General features: G+C 40.3%; 1 protein-coding gene across 1 annotated transcript; it reads right to left on the minus strand.

Annotated features, from left to right (window-relative positions):
• Window positions 1–24,996: 24,996 nt before the first annotated feature.
• On the minus strand, window positions 24,997–25,451 carry LOC121930921 (serine/threonine-protein phosphatase 6 catalytic subunit-like). The gene is given in 2 exon segments (XM_042467924.1): window positions 24,997–25,145; window positions 25,148–25,451. Coding segments are annotated over 2 exon segments (453 nt in total).
• Window positions 25,452–25,714: the final 263 nt, after the last annotated feature.

Genomic DNA, 25,714 nt, shown 5'->3' on the forward strand with positions numbered 1-25,714 from the left:
TAGGTTTTATCCTATTTTCTTCAAACATATGCCAGCATATGAAGCCCCAACGTTTTATAGGGGCTTGCCTTCTTTCCCTCCCAAGAGAATCCTCGGACTCCCTTCGGAGGGAAGACAAGATGGGGGGGCGCTTGCCTTCCTTCCCTCCCAAGAGAATCTTCGGAGGGAAGACTTCTCAGTGAGGCTGAGAAGCACTCTCCCGGCCAGAGTCCCTAGGCTTACTGAAATCCCCCACCTCCCTTCCCCATAGAAATCAATCCAAAAACTGAGTTTAAAAGGAGCAGAGGAGAGCCCTTTGGGTCTGCATCTGGGAGAGATTTTAAACTCCGTTTTTGGATTGATTCCTATGGGGAAGGGAGGTGAGGGATTTCAGTAAGCCGAGGGACTCAGGAGAGGCGAGCTCCATGGCCCAAGCCTCCCTTTTCCCTCTTTCCTGGGGGCAGCGCCTCTCCCGAGCCGTCCAACCACTGAGTGGCGACGTCATCAGAAGACAGCCCACAAAACTTAATACAGCAAACCGTTCTGAGAACGGTTTCAAGAAAAAGGAATCACAGTGCGGTAAACTGCCGTTCTGATCCCGTTCTGATCACATTTTGATTTCTAATGCGGTAATATCCGTTCCAGGAACGTTTTCATCACGTGATGATATGGAACGTTCTCAGAACGCAGTGCGATAATCTTCTACCATTCCCTCCCTGGCCCCTTTTGTACTGTCCCATTTGCTCTGTGTGATAAACCCCTCTGACTGTTGTCTGAGGACCAGCCTAGTTTAGTACAGAGAGTCTTGTCACTAGAGGTTGGCCTCTAGTGATAGATTGGGCATAGCAACTATAGCCTGAATAGAACCAGTTTCCATTAGTGGAGAGATTTAACTGCTTGAACGAAATCATATTTTTTTCAGTTGTCCACAAACAATTGGGATTGCAAGATCCTAGTAAAGAGAGTGAGGTTATGGGGAGTGCGTGTGTATGGAGTATTGTGTGTGTCACAGGAGACTTTTAACAGAGTTTAACAACCATTCCACATTCAGTTGTTGTTGTGTGCCTTTAAGTCATTTCTGACCGTAAGGCGAACCTATCACAGGGTTTTCTTGGCAAGAGTTGTTCAGAAGGGGGTTTGCCATTGCTTTCCTCTGACACTGAGAGACTGTTGACTTGCCCAAGATCACTATGTGGATTTTTATGGCTGAATGGGGATTTAAAGCCTGATCTCCAGAGTCATAGTCCAGCACTGAAACCTCTACACCACACTGGCTTCCCCACATCCACTTGGCTGCTGTTTATCCAGACAGTGGGAAGACAAGGTGATGGGGACTGTATCATATTGCATTATATCAGGAGGGTGTCAGGCTGGGACAGTCTGGTTTAGTAGAATGAGACTGTCTTGTATGTGTTGAACTAATATATAGGTTGAGGGAAGGGATCCTGTAAGGATAATCATTTGGAGCATATCTTTGGCAAAGAAGAGTGGTTCTTTAAGACAAGGATCATGAGATGATATGACAACTCATACAATTATCCTGCTTTTATCTCCCTTGTTGTGTGGTGTGGAACAACCCATGAAGTCAGGGGAAGGGTTAAGCCAAGACCTTTTAGTCTGCTGCCTTGCTTCCTACAATTCCTCCCAGGGAATAAGAATGGGAGAACAAGGAGTTCTTTCTGTTTTCAAGAATTAATAGCAAAGAGTCATCTGGGTTGTCATTCAAGCTCTGATCAGTTCCCAACCGAATAACTTCTCTCTCTCTCTCTCTCTCTCTCTCTCTTCTCTGTATGCATACATCTGAGAGAGCATAGGGCCTAAGGCTGAGATGCCAAAACAAGGATAGAAACAGTTCTCCTGGTAACAAGAGGTGTAAGCTGGCACCCAGTCAAGGAGGCATTTCTTAATTTAAAAACCTCTCAGTCTCTGCCAGAGCTAGATATTTCCACCCATTTTATTATCTGTTTGTCCTTTACTATTTATTTATTAGTCATTTACAAATACTTATGAACCCTTCAGATATTAAGATTTCAGAGTGGTATATTATATGAAATGATAGAGAGCCAGTGTGTTGTAGTGGTTAGAGCACTGGACTATGACTCTGGAGACCAAGGATTGATTTCCCACTTGGTTATGGAAATCCACTGGGTGAGTCATAGCCCCAGAAAACCCCATGATAGGGTTGCCATAGGGTTGCCATAGGTCAGAAATGACTTGAAGGCACACAACAACAATAATAATGGAATGATAAAATACAATATTTTTGGATACAACTTCCAGAATCCCCAGTCATCAGGGACATTTTGCTTTGAATGATTGAAGAGTTGTCCTCAGGAATATGTAGCACTAGCAGTAGGGCCTTTCCAGGGTAACTCAAGAATAAAATGGATCATATAGGAGAAAAGGTGATCTCTAAGGTAACCAGTTCCCACAATGTTCATGGCTTTATGTACTAATAACAGAACCTTAAAACTGGCCTACTATAAAGAGCTTGCCAGTGCAATTCCTTCTTCAGAGGTATTATATGCTGCCAGGAGGTCACCCCTACAAGGTTTCTAGTCAAATTGATCTGTACCAGTTACAAAATGTAGTGCAGTCTAATGGCTATTTCTGTCCAAGAACATCTGCAAATGGCATACCAGCTGAAGCTGATAAAAGGTAGTTTGAGGTAGTGAAGTCAGCTGGGGCTCCTGTGACAAAGACAGGTTGAGAAGTACCCCAGGCTGTGCACTTGGCAGTGCAATCCCACCCTGTACAGGTTGTCCAATTATCTACTGATATGGCTAGAGTCTCCATTTTGCCTGTATTCAGCCTCTGTTTTTGTTTACCCTTATTGAGCTACCATTGCTAATCCAGGAACTGCATGGCCATATTTAATTCAAATGTGACAAAGAAAGAGAGCTGTGTGTCATTAGCATACTGATGACTGTTCCCAGTGGCATCAGATGGCCAAAAAAAAAAAAAAAAAAGAGTCTCTCGGTGCCAGTCCTTGGAAATTGTCCTTTGGATAAGAGAGGACTTAACAAGTTCAGTGCACCAAAGTTCCAATTCACTGACCCAATCCAAGAGATAGATGATATCAAAAGCTTCTGGAAGTGCAAGCAAGAGCAACTGAATTGCACTTGTGTGTTGTGTGCCTTCAAGTAATTTCCGGCATATGGTAACCCTTATGGTTTTCTTGGCAAGATTTGTTCAAAGGAGCTTTGCCATTGTATTCCCCTGAGGCTGAGAGGGTGTGACTTCCCCAAGGTCACTCAGTGGGTTTTGTGCATGACCTGTAAATCAAACTTTGGTCTCCAGAGTCCAAGACTCAAACTACTATGCCATGCTGGTGTTGCACTTACCTATCATCTTCTTGTCAAAGATCATTTTCTTATCCCAACAAACCAATGGATAGTACTTCAATTCTACCGGATCTGTGATGTTCTAGCTTGACTCACAGGAATTCACCTCTCTCTCTCAGTGTGTGGAGTTCTTGGTGAGCTGTATTGAGGGCAAATAAAATATGTCTGCCTGGAACCTGTCCTTGTTAAATGAATGAGAGTGAAGGAAAGTTTCATGTAGGCCCAAAATTCTCATCAGATATTAGAAGAAAATAATAATAGGTGGTTATCTCTGTCTGTCTTGTGATCTTCCCAAAGTAATCAAGCTGATAAAGAAGGGATGACCAGAGCAGATGCTTTCATTCAATCTTATAGAGGTGTGCAATGTACTTTCTCAGATGTAAAAAATGAGAGTTCTGGAAGAAGTTGCTGAACTCTATGGCCACACATCACCTTGCAGTGTAGTAGTCAAAATGTTGTAGAAAATCTACACTGTCCAGTATTGCAATATTAGGGTCACAAAAGAATACACAAATGACATAACCTGAGTGGCCTTTTAAACTATTCTATGCAAAAAAAAATTAAGGCAAAAATAAAACACAAACTACTATAACTCAGTGGTTTCCAGATTGTGGAACACAGAGGAGGCCCACTGTGGTATATTGAATGTTGTTGAAAAACTAGTGAAAGCATGGTTTAAATCTCTATACAGCCATAGTATTAATTGACAAGTGTTGGATATGTTGCCTTTTCTCTGACCTTCCTCTAACTAAGCTCCAAGCAAGAAGCTTGATAATGGTATGTAAGATTAATCTGAGGGTGCATCTAGATAGTAGAAATAATGCAGTTTGAGACCACTTTAACTGCCATGGCTCCATCCTAATTAGTCTTGGGATTTGTAGCTTTGTCAGGCACCAACACTCTTTGGCAGAGAAGGCTAAAGACCTTGTAAAACCACAAATCCCAGGATTCCATAAAATGGAGCTGTAGCACTTAAAGTAGTGTCAAACTATTATTTCTATAGTATAGATGCACCCTGGAACTTAGAAAAGTTTTATTTGGGGGTTATAATTCCTTCAGTTCCCCTATAAACATGGCCAGTGGAAAATGGCTATTCTGGGAGTTGTAAAGAATTGTGAGAGCTGTAAAGAAAGTAGCTTTTCCAAACTCTGAAGGAGCTGGCTTTCTTCTTAAGAAGCAAATGCTTATTCTTCAGTGAGCGTCTTTTTAAAAACAATATCTGTAACACTTATTATACCCATTTTATCTTGAAATGCAGAACCATGGGGTAGTGTTGAATAACACCTTGATCCAACACATTTCATTGTCCTCCTGAATTAATTGAGAACATATCCATTTAGAACAAACTCCACAATTCATGACTACAAAGGGTGATTTATTTGCTATAATATATTTGGAAGAGTTTGCTTGATGGTAAGAAATCTATGGCTTAAATATACATGAATTTATAATCAAGTAATGCTTTGCTATCCAAAGGAGCTGACAATAAACTCTGCAAAAAAAAAAAGTGTTGAAATATATTCACCTTAAAACATGCAGTACTTAGTAGATATATAGCATGTTTTCATGTTGTTGTTGTTTGTTGCTGGCTAGCAGTCCCCACAAAACTTAGCATTTTCACAAGGTTTGAATGAGTCAAGTACCTTCTCCCTTATGATACAGATAATGCTGAGCCAGACAAATAGTGCAGTCAGTCAGTCAGGAAGTTCCATTATTCATATAAATTCAGAAGTTCAGTAGCCTTTGGAGGTACACTTTGTGGAGATGTGCAACAGAGACCCTTCTTGAAGGTTGCTCCATGGCTTTGGAACTACTTGCTCAGAGAAGCTAGGCTGGGCATGCCTCTCCTGTTCTTCTGATATGCAAAAATGTTTTTATTCCGATGGGTTTCAGAATCCTTTTAAATGAATGGGGTCAATTCTCTCTCTTTTTTTATCAATTTCTTTTCCATTGCATTTTGATTGGTTTTTATGTTTTAATTACATTTTTGTGTTTTCTAAAATGTAAATGTTATTGTTGTTAACCACCTCGAGTTCCATTTCTTGGCAGAGGAGAAGGGTATGTCTGTGTGTGTGTATATATATACGTAGGCAGAAAGAGAGACAAACTAAAAAATATTTATTTAATTGCTTTATTGAGAGGTAGCCATCCAATTTCTGTTTAAAACTCTCCAATGAAAGAGAAGCCACCACCTACTGAGGAACTCTGTTTCATTGTCAAACTACTCTTAATGCTTAGATGGAATTTCTTTTCTTATAATTTGAATAGGTTGGTTTGTATCCTAGCCTCTGGAGCAGTCCAGTATATTATACATTCCCCAATCTTTCTTACTTTCAACAGCCTGATGTCTATTGTCAGTAAGGTTTTTATTGACTTGCTGGTGTCTCATAGGTTTCCATCTGCAAATCACTGAGATAGTGAGACAGATAGATATCTAAATCCAGTTGGTCACAACTAAATAACCAGTTGTTGAATAGAAAGTCAACAGTTATCTACATTACTCATTATATGGGTCTACTCTCTTTGGGACTAATAATTGGGTTTAGGTGAAAATGCATAACATCCTCTAGCAACTGGGCACTCAGACCAATAAACACACATCTTATAAACACATCCATCTTAGTATTCATTGCATTATTTCAGAGAAGTTTATCAGACAAGGGGAATTGGAAGTATAATCCGATGGCAATCTGAATGCAATCATGTCCTTTAATCTCTGTCCAGCATTCAGCTGCACGCATTATCACTTCCACCCACCGCTCTGACCACATCTCTCCTGTGTTGGCATCCCTTCACTGGCTCCCCCTCCCTTTCCGCATTCAGTATAAGCTCCTGCTGTCGACATTTAAAGCCCTCCATGGACTGGCCCCTCCTTACTTATCAGACCTTCTTTCTCCTCACCTTCCCACCAGGGCCCTCCATTCTGGCAGTCAAGGCCTGCTGTCACAGCCCAGGATTTCCTCTGCCCCATCCCAGATTCGCCCTTTTCACTCGCTGCCCCTCACTCCTGGAACCTTCTTCCCCTGCGAGCAAGAGCCATCACTTCTTTAACCAGCTTCAAAACGGAGCTGAAGACCATCCTGTTCAGAGAAGCCTTCCCAGGCATTGCATAATTGTCACTTGCTATTTGATGTTCTTTTGTTGTCTGTTTTATTGAATCATTTCCTGTATTGCTATGTATTTTATATGTATTATCCTACTAGAGAGGCCCTCTCCCCACCATCTTTCCCTTCTCCTTTTGTGTCATGTCTTTTTAGATTGTAAGCCCGAGGGCAGGGAACCGTCCAATTAAAAAGATTGTATGTACAGCGCTGTGTAAATTTACAGCGCTTTATAAATAAAGTTTAATAATAATAATAATAATAATAATAATAAGTGTGTCTGTCACACGCAAATTCGGGCAATGGCATGCTATTTTCGGGCAATGGAGAGCCAGTTCGAATGCAATGCATATTCACGTAATTGTGCGAAACTAATGCATTCTGGCCCCACTTTTTTTTCATTCGGATTTAAGAGAAATTCCTCCCATTTGATAAACTCCAGAGTCTTAAGTGATTGAGAATGAAATGGACATTGCCAATTGATATGTGATGATTGAATTAGCTGGCACATTTTAAAATTATTGTGATACAAGTTTTATGTGGGGTTTGTTACAACATTTTCTGTCCTCGTTCTTGTTGCTGTTGTTGTTTACCACAGTCCCTACTAAAAAAAACCTGGCATCAAATGTGTGACATTGACTAGCTGTTGTTATTTTATCCTTTCATTCTTGTGGTTTCCGTGCATTGTCACAAGAGTATGGAAACGTTACTTTTGGGACAGTAACTTCCAGAATCTCCCAGCTACCATGACCAGTAGTGATATTTTCAGGCTCTGGTTGTTACTTAGCTTTTGAGTTACAATGCACAACATTCAGGGGGGAAACTGTTCCTTCCCTTTTAAGAGTGTTTGCTATCCATCTGCTTCTCCATATCACTAGTGGAATTAAGTAAAATCAACTGCCATATTATCAGCCAAGAGCAAGTGTGCAAAGATGGAAGAATACCTACAGTTCAGTCTCTATGCTCCTCTTCCTCAGTTCCTCAAAGGAAATGTACAAACCCCTCACCCTATAAAATAAGGGCCCATTGTAGAGAAAGGGTTAATAAATGATGTGAAGAAGGGACTATTTAAGACATGGGAAACCTTGACCTTTCATAAATCATACTGGGTTGGTTGCTAGTATGTGGGGGCTATATGCAGCTGCGCCCGACGTTGACATTGTTCCCACCATCTCTAAGTGCAACAAATCCCTCTATTGTCTTCCCAGTTTATCTGGTTCCTCTTGTTTATTAGCAGAGGTTGTTTGGCACTGGTTCCAGCCCTGGGCGGGTGGAAAGAGTGCTGGCACGCACCAAAGAGGGAGGGAGGAAGGGGGGGATGAGAAGGCTGTATCAATGGCGTTATTGTCCCACCATTTTTGTTTCTGCTGTAATGATATGTTTGAAAAAAAGGGGATTTAAAAGAGAGAGAGAGAGAAATCTGTGCAAAGGACTTGGTAAGAATTGTTGTCTGGGCCTCAAGCGGATGCTGCTGCAGCTGGGAGGATGGCCCAGGACAGAGGCGCGACGGGGCTGCAGTGCGCCTTTATTCTGTGCCTTTGGATTCTGATCTGTCACTTTAGTGACAGATACTGAAATCCACAGGTGCCAATGCTTTTATTTTTGCGCCTCCATCTTTCAGAAGCCTACTGTGATGAAGAGGTCACATCATAAAGTTACCAAGGACATTACTGTTATGAAGGCCATAAGTGATGTTGACTGCACTCAGGATTTTATTGTAAGCCCAATAAAAATGGCTAAGGGCCCATACAGACAGGCCAAAATAAAGCTGCTTCAGGTCACTTTGGAGGTATGCTGTTTAAATGATGCATTCGTACTAAGAGTCCAGAAGCCCCACCAAAGCAATGCTCCATTCCTTAGAACTGGAGTGTGGCTTTGGCATGGCTTCCGGCCTCTTAGGACACATGCATCAGTTAAACCGCATACTTCCAAAGTGACCCAAAGCAGCTTTATTTTTGCCTGTCTGTACAGGGCTTAAGTTTTCTATAAAGTGTCTTAATGACTTCATCTGAATTCAATCTTTATGTACTTGTGAAGGGTGGAAGAGACCTCACATGGTAGCTGTACCAGCCCAGGCTTCATATGGGAGGCTATTCATTTGGAAGTGCTCCCTGTAAAAATAATGTCCATGTCATACATTTATTGTTTTAGAGAGATAAACTCTTCTCTCCAAAGTGATAATTTATTTCTGTAGAGATTATTTTGAGACCAGGCAATCTTAAACAAACAGCTCCCTATAGAAAACGTCAAGTGGAACATCCATCATATGATGACTGTACCACATTGTAGATGCACATACAAATACAAATTTAGTTTTCTTTTTAAAAAATAAGAATTAAAAACTTAAGTGGCTGGGGCAATCATTGTATTGGCCATGACCTTGTTAGTGTATTTCCAACTCACTGTATGTTTCCAGATGGGATGTGAATTAAGCAATCATCAAGGTGTCCCTGGGCTGTAATTTCATATATTTGTCTTCATTGTCTATGCTAGCTAGAGTTACTAAGACTTGTAGTCCAATGAAATTCAGAGGAGTGCATGATTCTCACTCCAATCCTGTCTTGTCCTATCAAATAAGTTGCTTTGTGTTCATTGACTTCTGTAGGAATCTGAGGCGCGTTACAGATGCACTGAAGGGGTATGCTAGGATTGAGAAGGGGCTTCTTTCTTGCTGCGCCCGGGAACCGCGCGGTTTGGCCGCTGCAGTTCCCGGACGCAGCAACCGGCGGCAGCGGGAGATCACCCATTTTGGGTGGTCTGTAATTCACCTAACACTTATAAAAAGCAATATAAAGAGTAAGGTATGACTATGAAGAGTAAGGCCTCACCTCCAGAAGATCAATAACAAGAATGTAAACAATTGCTCTTAAAAAGTTGTGGAGTATGGAAGGGTTGTACTAATGATACTTGATATGAAGGTGATGGTAATATAGCTTATTGTTTGGACCATATGATCTTGTTGCCCATACTGCTTGGATAGAGACCAGGGCTGTCGCAAACATTGATGGGCCCAAAGTAAACATGAATCACAAGTGCACAACAGAAACACACATACACGCACACACACAGAGAGAGAGATCTTCTCTTCCCTAAATCCCTACCAATTAATTTGAGTTTCAAGTTCCACTCAAAATACCCTGACCGTGTCATAACGCACCCTTGCCACCGCATCAGAAAATCCATGCCTGGACATTGGCTGCAGCAGCTTCTGTTTTGCTGTTTACAGCTTCTACTGCCAATTCACTCATCATGATCTTGGCACCAGCAGGCAGGTCAGAGGCAGATCAGGAGGCAGTGGAAACTTCATGTCTTTTTGCTGCCTTTTGAGTGAGAGCTCAAACTATATCACTGTCACCACCATTACCCTCCCACCTTTCTTATGCATAGATATTGTAAGGGAACTGGCCTTGACTTTTTAAAAGCATTCAGATTCAAACCTATGAAAGTTTTGTGTGTTTGATCTATTTGGAAGATTATGAATAGATATAAAATGGAATTTGGCAGTGGACCTGAAATGAGCTTGTTTCACAGAACTGAATGTAATATGAAGGAGGTACAGTGCGCCTGTGCTATATGAGGGCACACCATACATAGCTTTCAGCTTACACTGAAAGCTGTGCCCCAGAAGAGGTAATGGTGGTGCGGTGCACCACACCACACCACAGGAACAAGCCTCATTGAAAACTAGGCACGAGCCCCATTGATATACCAGCATTCGCAGTATTTTCCTTACGTGTGCATGCATGTGTGTGTGTCCGGAACAGATCCCCCACATAAGGGAAGGGTGCACTGTATTGTTGTTTGCTCTGTGTATTTATGTGTGTGTGTGCGTGCATGTATTTATACAGTGGTCCCTCCACATTCACTGGGGTTAGGGGTGAAAGACCCCCATGGATGTGGAAAAAACACAAATAAAAAAACACATTCTTTTTTACCTAAGAGAACACCTCTCTAGGAATCTCCTGGTCCTCCAGTGAAACTCTGTGGTCAACATCTGGCAGGAGCTGATCACAAAATCAGGTTGGTGGACCTACAAATACCTTGAGAAGTGTTGTCTCTAGGAACTTCTAGGTTCTCCAGCACAAGTCTATGGTCAACTTCTGGCAATTACACTGGATGACCTGGTGATTCCAAGAGAGAACATACTAATCAAAACAGCAAATAATCAAATACACAAAAGTCAAAGCTGCAAATGTGGAGGGCCAGCTCTACCTCATTTTTGCTTCTAGTAAAGAGCCATGTAGGTTATTATTCTGTTTCAACAAATTGACTCCATTGGTGATGAACATGTGGCATAAGAGGAGAGACAATATCCTTCTTAAGCTTTGTAAACGGTCTTAAAAACTATTGTCCTCTCCAGTCACAGAGAGTTATATATTGTAGTTTCCTTTAAAAACAAACATAAGAGTTGATAGAAACCAATGAACGCCCAGTGTTGCAGTCAATAACAGAATTAGAAAACAGATTCTTTGTTCAGATGAAGAGGAAACCCCTCTGTTACAAAAGGAGGAAGAATACATCTCCGTATGGATGGATGTATAGTGGAGAGGCTGAATGAAAGTGACACCAGTCAAAAATCTCTTTGAATGAGTTAGTGTGTTTTAAGCTTCAGGCTTGTTTGGGAAGGGAAGAATTCTTCTGTTTCTTCAGAGAACATGAAGGTGGTTCAAAAGAGAGACACTAGTTATGGTGTATCCCTATTTCCTACTTTCGCCTCTGAAAAACCAGTCTTTTGGGTTTGGTTATTGTTTTTACAAACCCCTTTGACTAAAAGTGAATGTGGATGTGATAAAATATGGAATCATCCTGAAACTATTTTCAACTTTCTTTTTTAAGCAGTCTATTTTTGTGATGTCGAAGGCTTTCATTGCCAGCATCCATACTTTTTTGTGGGTTTTTCGGGCTATGTGGCCATGTTCTAGAAGAGTTTATGCCTGATGTTTCGCCAGCACCTGTGGCTGGCATCTTCAGAGAAATGTCTATTTTTTGGTTTTCTTTTAACCTAACAACTTAAATAGTTCTAAGTAGTTCTAGTGTAAATAACTGAATAGTCTCTCTCTCTCTCTCTCTCTCTCTCTCTCTTTTATTCATCATCATTTGTGTTGATCTAGCCTCCCACCTGTCTGTCTACCTACATACTTAGTTGGCAGAACTGGCTTGGTTTGTACATTTTGCATTGAATTTCTTAATGAATCTGCACTCAGTATTCCTTTCCAGGTAGAATAATGGGTGGCTGTGGGAAATACAGAAGTGAGTGAAAGCCAAAGTGAAAGCCCTCTAGAAATTAGATAAATATGAAATTAGATAAATATCAGAGACAGAACTTGTTAGTAGTGGTGCCCAAACGCTTGAATACCTACTCTTTGGAAATGTACTAAGCTCCTTTGTTGTGTGTTTTAGGAAGGCACTGAAGACTTTAATTCAATGTGATTTTAATGCTTCATGGTCTGCTCTTAAAAATTGTTCGATTTTTAATGGAACTGCTGAAACTCACATTCAGTAGCAATTATTATCTGAATGATGCATATGTAGGGTGAGACAGTGATTTGTGTTAATGCCACACATTTTCATACTGGTGCATCTAGACTTGACTCAAGAGAAGTGGGACCTGCAGCCAAAGTTTGGGCATGTTTTTTGTTGGAACTTCAGCTCCTACAGTTTTCTTGCTAGAATTCCTAACCCAACGCTTAAACATGCCTGGGGATTCTTGGAGTTGTAGTACAAAAATAATTTCCCCAAAGCATTTGTTGTTGTTGCTGCTGCTGCTGCTGCTGCTGTGTCTTCAAGTCATTTCTGATTTATGGTGACCCTAAGGCAAACCTATCACAGGGGTTTGTTGGCAAGCTTTTTCACCGGGGGGGGGGGGGGGGATGTGCTATTGCTATCTTCTGGGACTGAGAGTATGTGACTTGCCCAAGGTTACCAGTGGGTTTACATGGACAAGCTGGGATTTGAATCCTGGTCTCCACAGTCATAGTCCAATAGTCAGACCACTACACCAAGAATGCCTGCAACCATATCTTTCAATGCATTCTCACATCCTAACAAGAATACTTTCATTCAGGTTTCCAGTCAGTTCACCATGTCCCTCTTCCAGCAAAACGGGCTATCCCATTCCACCTTTTGTTTTCAAGTGGTGTTCAGTATTCTGAAGAAGGGATAGGCAGACCAAGATGTCCGGCTTGCATCACAGTTTGTATGAGTTTGTTCATAAGTCTGTTCTATCCTGGAGTCAGATGAGGGGGCTAAGGCACTTCCTAACCCTAGGAAAAGGGTGAACAACTGCATGGGGGGGGGGGGGGGGGGGGGGGAGGATCAATTCCATGTGCAAATTCTACTGGCCTAGAAACTTGAACTAGACTTTGTTTCTACAACCTAGCCAATCCTGAATTTTTCTGAAACATGACAACAGAGTTTTAAAAATAACCTGAAAACATGCATTTTAATACATATTTATAACCACTTTTTAGAGCATATTTCCCACATAATATATACTTTTAAGGATGCAGCCCTATGGTTCCTTGGTGTCCATCAGCTGGGTTCACCATTGGGGAAATTAGGCATCTACTTGTTTCTCAAACAGAGCTAAAAGAGGGTTCATTCCTGATGAAATATAGTATATATCTGTATACATCTGTGTATAGAAAAAGAATTCTGAATGGAAACTCTGAACATCACTACAGAGGACATTCCAGCTTCCAACATTACCACAAAGGACAAAAATAGAATTATCAGAAAATAGAGACCTTTGGAGCTTATGCAGTTGTAAACAATCTGGGTTTGTGGTGAAACTTTCAGATGCAATTGTGCAAGTTATGTTTTTATTTATTGGGATGACATATGTTGTCCACGTGTCATATCTGGCAGAGGCCTATATTAAAAAGGTTGTCAGAACACAATCCTCTATTTGAATGTTTTATTTATTTATTTATTTATATCTCGCCTTTCTCCCCTTCTCCCAAGGGGACTTACAATAGTTTAAAGAATGAAAACAGTTGAAATATTGATTACAAAAGTTAAAAGAGAATTAAATATCAGTATTATTAAAAAACATGGCTAAAACAGTTAAACACTTAAAACATATTTATAACATAGTTTCATTAAAACTTTTAAAATTTATTTTGTTAATATTTTTATTTTCCGTTTCAACCTGGCATAGACAAACTTACAGCATAATACCCCAATACTTAACATAGTACATAACATAGTACATCAACACACAGTACATCTGTATAGACATACTTATATACAACTACGCTACACTGAAACAATTACCTTACAGTAAGACAATAAACACTGATAATGAAAAAGACTTCCTCATTTCTACTTTCCAAATTCTTCTTCCTGGTTACATCACTTTTTTCTTTATTTACATCCTAGTATTACTCCATATTATCTTTACCCTCTTATCTTACCTTCTTTTCCAAGGTTGCTTTCAAAATTCTATGGTCTTTGACCATTCTTTCGTAAATCTATTGATTTGTTCCTAATCAGACTTGTTAACTTAGCTATCTCTGTATAATTCAAAGATATAGACAGGGTAGTCTGTAGAATCAGTATGCAGAAAGATCTTGTAGCACCCATGCTGCCAATTTCTTTCTTTCAGTTAGTCTCAAAGGTGCTACAAGATCTCTCTATGTACTATCTCTGTATAGTCAAACATTTTCCATAGCCATTCTATTATGTCTGGACTTGCTTTCTTTCTCCAACCTTTTTCCAACATGGTTTTCAACCTTTTTTGAATGGTGTCTTAGCGGTTAAGCCAATTCTGATGATGCTAAGGTCAGAAGGTTGACAGTCCAAGGCCAAAGTGCCATGTGACGGAGTGAGCTCCCGTCACTAGTCCCAGCTTCTGCCAACCTAGCAGTTCAAAAGCATGCAAATGTAAGTAGATAAATAGGTACTACTTTGGTGGGAAAGTAACACCATTCTGTGCAGTCATGCTGACCACATGACCACCAGAGTCCTCTTTGGACAGTGCTGGCTCTTTGGCTTAGTAATGGAGATGAGCACCATCCCCTACACTCAGTTACAACTTGACATTCATGTCAAGGGGAAACCTTTGTCTTTACCTAAAACAGTTAAACAGGTCAGACATACTGTATTTATAACATAGTTTCATTAAAGGTTTAATTTTTTTTTAAAAAAAATATACCACATTACATACACACTACAACTCCATAATTGAAATTGATTGAATTTTCTGGCAGAAAGACAGGAGGAAGGAGGCCAGCTGGACCTTCAGTGGAAGAGAATTCCACAGCTTGGGAGCAGCCACAGAGCCCTCACCTGCCACGCCTGCTCTGTTGGAAGAACTGTCCACTCTAAATCTGGTTAAAATCTAAAGAAGTATAAGAAAAGAGAATAAGTGAAAACCTGGAGCCTTTCCGCACTATACAATTATAGCATTATGATTCTACTTTAACTGCCATGGCAACACCCTAAAAATCATGTGATTTTTAGTTTAGAGAGGGGCATTTAAAACACTCAGTCAGAGAACTCCTCTAATCCTCTCACCACATTACAAGCCCCAAGATACAAGATGCCATAGGATGTTGCCATGACTGTTAAAGAATAATCATAGCAAGGCATGAGAGGCAAGCACCATTAAATCATGATTAAATCATCTTAATAGCGTGATTGAGGGTAAGATTATCACACCCCCACGCAGTTCTCCCATTCATGTCCCATGCATAAACAGTAATGGACATGTCATTGGGTAATAATGGAAATGACGCATCCATGACTGTTTATGCACAGGACATGAATGGGAGAAGCATGCAGAGGTGTGATAATCTTCCCCCCAATCGCACTATTTGCACAATTTAATTATGATTTAATTATGCTTGCCTCCTTCTTGTGATAGAGCCCATAATGCTATAATTGTGTATCAAGAAAGGGTTCTGAATAGCAGACTGAGCAAAGAGACATAGGTCACCTTATGATAGGTCCTCTCCACTATGTTGAGATAGAGAGAACTGCTGTTTAAATTAAAGTTACCCGAGTTACTTGAGGGAGCGCCTCTCCCTACATAATCCGCCCTGCACCCTCAGAACAACGGGGAAATACCTACTTGAATACCCCAGGGTAAAATTAGCAGCAACTCATCAGAGAGCCTATACGGCGGCAGCCCCTGCTCATTGGAATGCACTTCCAGAAAAGATCCGACTTTGTTCCACTTTGGAAGCCTTTAAGAAGGCTTTGAAAATCTATCTTTTTCAGATAGCATACCCTCCTGACTCTCTTTAAAGATAGTAACCCTAATTAAGATCAGGATGTCCTACCACATCTGATAGTTTTTAATTGTTCTGTAGATAGTTTTAGACTTTTACTGAATTGTATGAATTGTCAATGTAATTGCTGATGTAATTGTTGTTATATTGTATTGCTTTGTATTGTGACATGTGTCGCTTAGCTTGCACAGTGTGAACCGCTTTGATCAGGAGGAAAAGCGGTATGCAAATAAAAGTTTTATTATTTTATTATTATTATTAAAGTGTTGCCTATCTTTGTCAATTTGTATCCAGACAAAAGAATCAGCTTATATTTAAAAAAATGCACCTTATTTTGTCCTCTTTTAGATCAGTATAATTTTTCCTCCTTATCTTCCTCCTCTTCTTCTTCTTGCAATGTGTAAGTGGCCACCTTAAGCTAGAGATCATGAGAAGGATTAGGAACTGTGTAAGATATCAACTTCCTACTCTCTGACCTCTAAATGATCTGCACAGCTTCATTAGGTATTAAGCTTTCACCAGAAGCTAATTCCAGCTTTATGCGAACTCTTAAGCAGATGCCATGCTCTTGTCTAGCCGGAGAACATATATTACTTTATTACTTTATTTATTACTTTTTGCACTAATAATATGTATATGGCACCCAATAACAAAGTTCTCTGTGTGTCTTAGAATAATAATGGTGACAATAAAAATATAACTCTAAAACAATAAAGTATGGCCAGGAAAAGTCTGAAAGTGATTTCCAGCTTTAAAATGAATAGTTTATCTGTTGTTCTTAATTGCCATCAAGTGAACTTCGATTTATGGAGACTGTATGACTTTCAAGTAACTGTATCTTCAACCGCTCTGCTCAGGTCTTGCAAATTCAGGGCTGTAACTTTCTTGATTGAGTCTATCCATCTTGAATGCAGTCTTCCTCTTTTCCTGCTGCCCTCAATCTTAGCAAGCATTATTGTCTTTTCTAATGAGTCATATCTTCTCATGATGTGTCCAAAGTATGACAGTGTATGTTTAGTCATCTTAGATTCTACGGAGCGTTCAGACCTGATTCGCTATGGGACCCATTTATTTGTCTTGTTAGCAGTCCACAGTATCCATAGAACTGTTCTTCAGCACCACATTTCATAGAACTGGGGAAATCAAAAGGAAATGATAGGTGAGAACTTCTGGGGAGAGCATTCAATAGATTACACTTTAGACACATACAATGGGAGTGCAAAGATTTTTTTTAATGACTTAAAAGAATGAATGTAATTTGAAAGATTACTGGATGTATAATATTATTAGACTCCATGCTTTAATGGTTGTACTTGTAAATGAATTTTCAAAGCTAATTTAATAAAATTATATACAACACTTGTTAATTGTCACCTGCTTAATAATAGTCAAAATTTAGAAAATCTTCACAGCTTCTGGCAACCAAAGTCTGGAGGTAGAGAAACATGATATACAACATAAATGTAGCTTGTTACCAAAAATTTTGGAAGGATTTTTAAGGGGGAAATATACAAACTGCAACACTGGAATTAGAACTGGAACAAGTTTAATAAAGATCAGAAAGAAGTTTTAGATATAATTTGAATGAATGGAAACAGAAAAGGAAAAAATAATGATACTAGGTAAATATCAGAGACGATTAACTGCATATATTATGTTTATAAGTTGCATCAGTTTCAGGCTTAGATTCATTTGCTTACCCCAATTAGGGTAGACACACTGAATTGTTAGAATTTACGTAAGTGTTGATTTACCAAGTTCCCATTGATTTGGGGTTCTGCTCTAGCTGAGAGTAGCAACTGGATTTAGTCTGTTTTATACCCTGTTGGCCTTTTAAGTGTGTGTGTGTGTGTAGAGAGAGAGAGAGAATCTATAAGATGTTAACATAGAGAACATTAAAGAGCAGAAGGCAAAGATGACCAGATCCTATAAGAACATGTGCTTTTGAGCTACCATCCTATTGAATATACACAGAGGGCATCCAAATGTTACATTTCATTTTGTTTATTCATACCCCCATATTGAATAATGACTATAAATGTCACTACAATATAGTCTCATTGGAATGATAGCCTATGATTTTTAATTCCTGTTTCTCAGCGTATTAACATGCTAAATGCCTCTTCCTCCACATAGTTTTCCTTCTCTCCTCTTCCTCCAAGCAAAATCTCTCTCACACTCCCTCCCTCCCACCATTCCCCTCTACCACCAAAAACCAACCTCTCTCTCTCTCTCTGGAACCTCCCTGCAGCTGCAGAGCTGGCTAGACAATCGGGTGTTTTAGAGAAATACATTTTTGGGCTAATTTGCCATGCATAAGTGTTTCTCCTACCCTTTAAAGGATGGAAACAAAGAGAGCATTCTCCAAGCACTTTGCCCTGTTGCGAGGCGGCCCTGCAGCTGTACAGAGCTGTGCTACCCTCCGCTCTCCTGCTCCATTCTCCGCTAGCTTTGTAAAGAGATGGGCCTCCGCTTTTACCAATGCCACCAAAAGACCATGCCATCTCTAACCCCCTCCAATGTGCTTATTCTTCTTCGGAAAGGCAGATGGAGCAGGTGGGGAGACTGCGATGCAGTGGCCATGTCACCCTACCTATAGTGGCTTTGTATTTTAAGTGTAGTTCCTTATTTTAAGAGACATCGTGTATTTCAAGGGACATCCTTTGCTTGGTACAGTAGGCCTCACTTCTAGCAGCACCAAGTTACAAATGTGTTTTATATACGGGTGTAATTCTTCACTGATTTTCTTCTCAAAGGAAGCAAGGGATAGTTTTAGCAGTTTTCTTCCTGGTGTGAGAAAGTCTTTGAGTGCTGCACAGTTTTCAAAGACTATTCGCAATTTGGAAAATATTCTGCACAAAATTCACACATGATATTTTTGTGGCAGAAATAGTGTTATTTTTTATGTAGGGCAAAACTCCGTCATAATCAAGCATTTCCAAATTCCTTTATTTGAAACTGGCACAGTGCAGTGCATCAAGTGGGGGAGAGAAAAGAGAACTACAGTGGACCCTTGTTATACTCTGGGGTTTGGTTCCAAGATCTCCCGTGTATAACAAAATCCGTGTATGCTCAAGTCCCGTTACATATAATGACATAGCAAAATGGTGTCCCTTATAAAAAATGGACTATCAAGGTAAATTTATACTTTTTTGTAACATTTTCAAACCATGTATGCTTGAATCCGTTTATAAAAAATCTGTGTATAAGAAGGGCCGACTGTATTCTTCCACAGAGTTTCTAGTATGAGGGTAAAAGCTGATGGTATTTCAAATATCTGAGTGACTTTTACCATGTCTGATTTTCAGTATTTAAATAGCAGCCAATAAAAATGGGCCAGTTACGGTGGCTACATGCTGGCTGGGGGATTATGGAATTTGTAGTCCACAAAATAACTTTTCCAAGCTCTGCAATTGGGACTGTAGCTTATAGAAAGGATTTTTAAAACACCCCAAAGCTTAGATTTGTTTTCAATGGCAGCTTCAGGGGAAATTCTCACTGGGACTCCCTGCCTTACCACACCACAATCCCATTGCATGTAGCAGACATGGAAATAACAAATATCAGGCAAATTACTTGCATTCATACATTTTGCATATTATTGTCTAGTATGGCAACAAGTTGTGCCATAAAACAGATTGCATGCCATGCAATATATGTTTTATTGCTTAAGAAAATGCTAAGGGGATGCTAATTGTCAGGTCCTGTAATATCAGCTCCCCAGCTCCCATACATATTGTCTGAGGAGGCTGTCCTAACCTTCTCAGACTCAAAAAATTTCATATCCATAATCAATGGACCCAGAGACTTCCCAGATCTCTTGCAGCCCAATACATACCGGATTGATAAGAGGCCTTTTAGGAACTAACCATTTCCACAAAAAGGTGGCACTAGAAACCTTGACCATCAAGCAGCCTATTTAAGCTTTCATTTAGTTCCAAAACCTCAAAGGAGTAAAACCTTATGTGTACTGTTCTTATGCTGCATGTGCAGAGCTTCTAATGGTTGCTTTTTTGGACTCCAACTCCCAGTGTTCCCTAGTCTGTAGGGCTGTATTCCTCCCACAAAGTAACTTCTCTTTGCATATGCCCATCCAGCCTGGTTTCAATTTATCCTGACCTGAATTCTGTTTCTGGGATGGGGCTTTGGCTTCATTTCCCCAGTTATTCCTGCGTATTCCACCTGAAACAAGACAACAATGCTGTGTCAGGATTATTACAATTGGTTAATATGTTAAGATGAGAATCCTGGCATGTTGTAATAATCAGCTGAAGGGACACATGACACACTATGTGTGTATTTCTTTGTGTGGGTCGCTCACATTACATCTTTAAATGTATGCTTTACAAAATCCTACGTTTGTTTAAAAATATTAAGCATGAAGTTGTCCTAAGGAGGATGGTGGATTCTTATGGCGCACAATAATAGCACTGTGTGATCTGATGCCTGGCAGGAAGGTGGAACGTAAATCAAGGAAGGAAGGAAGGAAGGAAGGAAGGAAGGAAGGAAAATAAAGAAATGGATCATCTTCTTAATGTTTTTTTAAGAAGGCACTGTTGGTGTCTATCTGCCCAAGATGCCAATATCAGGAGGTTCTCCCAACATTTAAAAATAATTGGTAACTGTAATATATATTTGTAAAATTTTTTAATGATAAATATATTTAAAAATCTAAAATGAAATCTGAATGCAAACATCAGACTCAGATTAGTAACATCTCAGTATATGAAATGTGGGCATTTCCAATGTGTTGGTTTATCTTGATTGCTTTCAAACATGAAATGTCATAAAATTTCAACTCAGGATGCTAATGACATGGCATGACATCTATCACATGCTCTTAGACACTGAGTAACATTGCGTGCCAACTATCAAATGAATAATGTTGTGTTTCCTTTGAGACAACTATCAACAGCTAACTATATAATGCTAACTTAAATACTGGTTGTTGACTGCAGATACCAAATACTTCACCAAGAAAATATTCAGGCAGTTGACACCATTATTGTAGGAAGTAATTTTGTGATGAGTTTTGGGAGCAAATTTCACCTCAGAACAATGTAGGAAACAGAAGTAGCAGGAAGAGTGACTAGCAGTGAAGCAGCTGTATTGTCCAACACAAGTATTCTGTGGTATTTTACCAGCATGAAGCTCAAATGTTGTGGACTTTTTAATTCCAAAAAAACTTGATACAGTCTATGGATGGTACCCCTTTCTATTGTACTGGGTGAGCAACTGTGGCCCTCCAGATATTTTTTTGAACAGCAACTCCCACAGTCTCTCAGCAATGGCTTTAACTGGGCTAGCATGATGGCAGTTGTAGGCTAAAACATTTGAAGGGCCATGGTTGACCACCCACTACAAAATTAATTCTCCTGACAAATATTGTCTCCCCCCATCCCCCAAATTCTGAGCAAATTAATAGATGCACATAACTCAATTGTAGAACAATGCTTTGCATATTTGTGGTGGCACAGTGGTTAAATGCCTGTACTGCAGCCACTCACTCAAAACCACAAGGTTGCAAGTTCAAGACCAGAAAAAGGGCTCAAACTTGACTCAGGCTTGCATCCTTCTGAGGTCGCTAAAATGAGTACCCAGACTGTTGGGGGCAAATTAGCTTACAGTTGTAAACTGCTTAGATACTGCTTAGGTGGTATGAAGCGGTATATAAATGAAGCTTGTTTGTTTGTTTGTTTGTTTGTTGATGTTACATGCCTTCAGGCAGCATGACCACTTGTACAACCAGTTTATAGTGAAATGGAAACAGAACTTTGAAAAGTTATGTTTCTAGACTATAATTTCTAGACTCTCAAACTGAATGGTCATGGTACAGCCAGTAGTCTAATGGAATGAGAACAGACTGTAAAAAATCTATTCATAGGGATTGAACTCCCCGTAATCCCCCAGACATATAGCAGCTTAGCAGTTTCATTTATATACCGCTTCATACCACCTAAGCAATCTCTAAGCAGTTTACAACTGTAAGCTAATAGCCCCCAACAACCTGGATACTCATTTTAGCAACCTCAGAAGGGTGCAAGCCTGAGTTTAGCTTGAGCCCCTGGCTGGTACTGAACTTGCAACCTTATGGTTTGTGAGTGAGCAGCTGTAGTAAAGGCATTTAACCACTGCGCCACCAGGGAGCCTTAACCAGATGGCCACTGGTAAAGCCAGTGGCATAATGGAATGAGAATAGTATGTGGGAAATTTACTTTTTCATGCTACAGCTCCCAGAATCCTCTAGGGAACATATTGGCTGGAATATTTGGGGAGTTAAAAAAACAGAAAAAGGGAAATACTAAAGTAGCAGAACTCTAGGATGATGATGATGACAACGACGATGATGACGATGATTTGAGGAGCAAAGAATTGATGTCGGTGCTGGGGTTATGAAGGAGCAAGCAAGCAAATGAAGCACTATAACGTTTATAATATTTCTTTGCACAGTTGTCTGTATTTCTGATGAAAAGCTAAAGATTGCATTTCAGCTGGTTGAACATAATTTGTGCAAATTCATTATGTTTTACCCATTAAACTTTATAAAGTGTTACAGTGTGAATAACAAACTCTTCCGGGGCCCAGAAAGGAGCACGATTTTCGCGCTTCTTCTGTGCAGCGTCCGGGAACCGCGCGGTTTGGCTGCTGCGGTTCCCGGACGCTGCAACCGGCGGTGGCAGCAGACCGCCACATTTCGGTGGTCTGTAACCCGCCCCAGAAAGCATGAGTGAAGTTATTTGCATAGTTCCAGTAAAAAGAAAAAAGATGTCTGAATGAACCCTGAGAGGCTAGGGTTCAAATCCCCACTTGCCAAACAAATCCACTGGGTGACCTTGGGCAAGTTGCAGTTTCTCCACCTAAGGAGTTTATCACACAAGCCCCATCCTTGCTGCAATTGCTTTAATAATAATAATTAAAAAATGGATACCTAACTGGCTTGGGAGCATTCCATAGCGCATGTTTTTTTCAGAAGCATGACTGGGCTCTCATGCTGTCTTTCTGCTTCCTCCCTAACCTAAACCCATTTTCCTGCCCTATGTCCTACCCAATGTACCTTTTGAGTTTATTTTTTTTAATGTAATTACACATGTATGCCAGTATGTTTTTTTATTAAGAAAAAAGAAAACAAAAGAAAGTTTTAAAAAAGAAAAACAGCCTACTCTAGAAGAGCGAGAAGGATGTGGGGAAGAGGAGAGACACTGATTCCATGTGACTGGAGCTGCCCAAGGAGGAGCTCATCTCACTAGAGGACTAATGGTTCAGCAGCACATTTGAGAGCTTATTGACAGGTTTTGCCCATCATTGTCAAGGTATGCTCTACCAATGCTTGGAGGCCAAGGCAGCAACCAGATGGAGATAGTGTTGCATGATACGTATCACCAAAGGTGCTATTTCCCCATGTTAATGGTGATTTAAAATCTGCAAGTGATAATCGCCTAACAGGAAGGAAGTGGCAATAAATATATTTCCCAAAATAAATCTTGCCAAGAAAATTATAGGATAGGATCATCATAAGTCAGAATTTTCTTGACGGTACTTTAAAACAACAACAATAAACAACAGAACTGCAACAGGGACCTGCCAATAAACTTAAAAAGGAAACTAAAGTTTATATTCCCCTGCATCCCAGAATTAGCTTAAGGCTAACTGGTGCCACATACCTCCATGAACAGAGGAATATTTTCTTCAGAACCCAATGCAATTAACTTCAATCAAATCTGTCATTTTTGTTCAGTACACAATAATACAGAATGACTCCAGATGACAATTCCAAATGACAAACTGGGTCTGTGTAACATTACAAATCATAAACCTGCAAATCCAGGAGAATGACCTCTACCAAATGGCACTGAATTCTATTTAGATTCAAAACATTCTTTATACTCAAATTTCTATCAAGTATAAGCAAAACAGTTGGAAATGTAAGGTACTATGTAAGGTACTAACACCTGGTGATGTTAGTTTATCAAGTAAGACATGTATGTGGCAGTGGCACCCGTGAGATTGGTGTCACCCAGTGGGGTGAGCAAACTGCCTTGCCCTCTCCTCCTACCCACCTGTTCAGGCTGCGGCTGAGACAGCCACTTTCAGGGCCCGTTGTGGCTGCAGCCGTGCCAGACCCTGAAGGCAGCCTTCCCCTGAAAGGTCTTCTGGGTCTGGCATGGCTGCAGCCCTGTCGGACCCTAAAGGCATCCCCCCAGCAGATGCTGCTATTGAGAGGGTGGCTCTCTGGTCTCCAGAGGGTACACTTAGAGTCTGGTGTGGTTTCTGGGAGAGCAGGAAAGCACTCTTTCTCACTTGCCCAGTAGCTGTGCCATTCCCTTTGGTGTACTGGCCCACCAGGTGACACCCCCCTCTGGGATGTCATCCGTTGTGGGCCGCACCCCGCCGCACCCCCTAGTGACACCACTGGTATAGGAAAGGTATTTCAAAGAATTCCAAATCCAATTCATACTCTTAGCCAGGCTCAGAAAATGCAAATAAATAAATAAATAAAATTATATGCTGCATCTATAAGAAGGCAAGCGAAAGTTATTCATGAAAGCAAGAGCACACTTATTTGCAATGTCAAGTTATTTTTTGGAAGAAGGGCAAAGCAAAGTTACATTTTGAAAGTAACTTAATGAGTGGGGATGATGTCACTTTATGCATGAGAGAGAGAAAGATTAACATTTTCTAGTTACTTTTAAGCCTTTCCAGATAGATTTACTTGGATTTTTAAAAGGTTTCATGCCATTCACATCAATTCTAAGGCTTATAAAAAGGCAACAGAAACATAACAATATAAGGACTATGTTTGTTTTTAATGTAGAGGTAACAGTAACAAATTGCCATGTGGAGTTTGTAATGATTTAAATAATGAATTATGAATGAAAAATAACTCCGTCACTACCACTCCCAAGTGCACTTCTTGCCACTGTGAAAGAAAATGATCAAGAATCATGACAGGTTTAAAGAAGATCAGATTAGTTCTGGTGTCTTGCTCTGTTTTTTATTTTATTTGAAGGGAAAATTCAGGTTCCCCCCCCCCCCCCGGGGGGTGTGAAAAAATAATAAGCACTATAAAACAGTAAGGTTAAGTGCTTTAAGAGACATTTCAAAAGCACTCTTAGAGGAGGAAAGGTGTGTGACAAGAGGCACATGTGTGTGTGTGTGTGTGTGTGTGTGTGTGTGGAGGGAGATTAAGAGATGAGTCGCTACAGACAACATACAACATGTTTAGATAATTTAAAAATAAAAAAGGCAAGAGGCGGCATTTCAGCAGCAAAGTGCTCAATAAAAAGTATGTCACAGAGGGGAGGGAAAAAAACACAGGACCAGGAGGCCAAAGCCAATGTCTTAGAGGTAATACGGTGTGGTCGTCCGTGGCGGGATCATGCATTCTGAATCTGGGATTGAGCGGAAGAGTTTCGGTTCTCTCGTATTTACGTCTTTAAAGACCATAATTGAGGCGATATTTCCACAGCAGTAGCAATAGTTCGGGGCAGCCATACTGTCACCAGCTTCTCGTCGAACATAAATTTGTAACCTTTGTGCACCAGCTGGTGCGCTCGGCAAATGAGCTTCAGATTGTTGATGTAGACAAACTCATTGGTGACTTTTGCTCCAAATAGCCAGCCTGCTCCTCGAGGACTAATGGCCCACGTGTCAACATCTTCTGGGTCTGACCAGACAAGGTCACAGAAAGCTGCTTTGTGCGGAATCTCTTGGTTACGCTCAATAGTTCGGATTTGATCTAGTGTTTTGATGTCTGGAGATAGGCCGCCATGCACACACAGGATCTGCCCAGCCATCCAGCCATTTATTGTTGGGGAAGCTCTCTTTTTTTGGATAAAATTTTAAGAAATTTCAGCAGCAAAGTTGTATTTTGTGTGCATGACGGGACTTTTCCAGGTCCATTTCATCCACACACCTCCAAGGTATAAAAGTAAATTGCCCTGCTTTATATTTTGTTTTAATCTGGTCTAAATTAGTGGTTTAAAAGCTCCCCGCCCCCCAATTTAGGTTTTGGGTTAATTTTTTTGCAGATTTGTTTTTATTTTTTAGGATCCTGGGG

This window comes from Sceloporus undulatus, chromosome 5 (assembly GCF_019175285.1).
Source record: "Sceloporus undulatus isolate JIND9_A2432 ecotype Alabama chromosome 5, SceUnd_v1.1, whole genome shotgun sequence".
NCBI classification, from domain to species: domain Eukaryota; kingdom Metazoa; phylum Chordata; class Lepidosauria; order Squamata; family Phrynosomatidae; genus Sceloporus; species Sceloporus undulatus.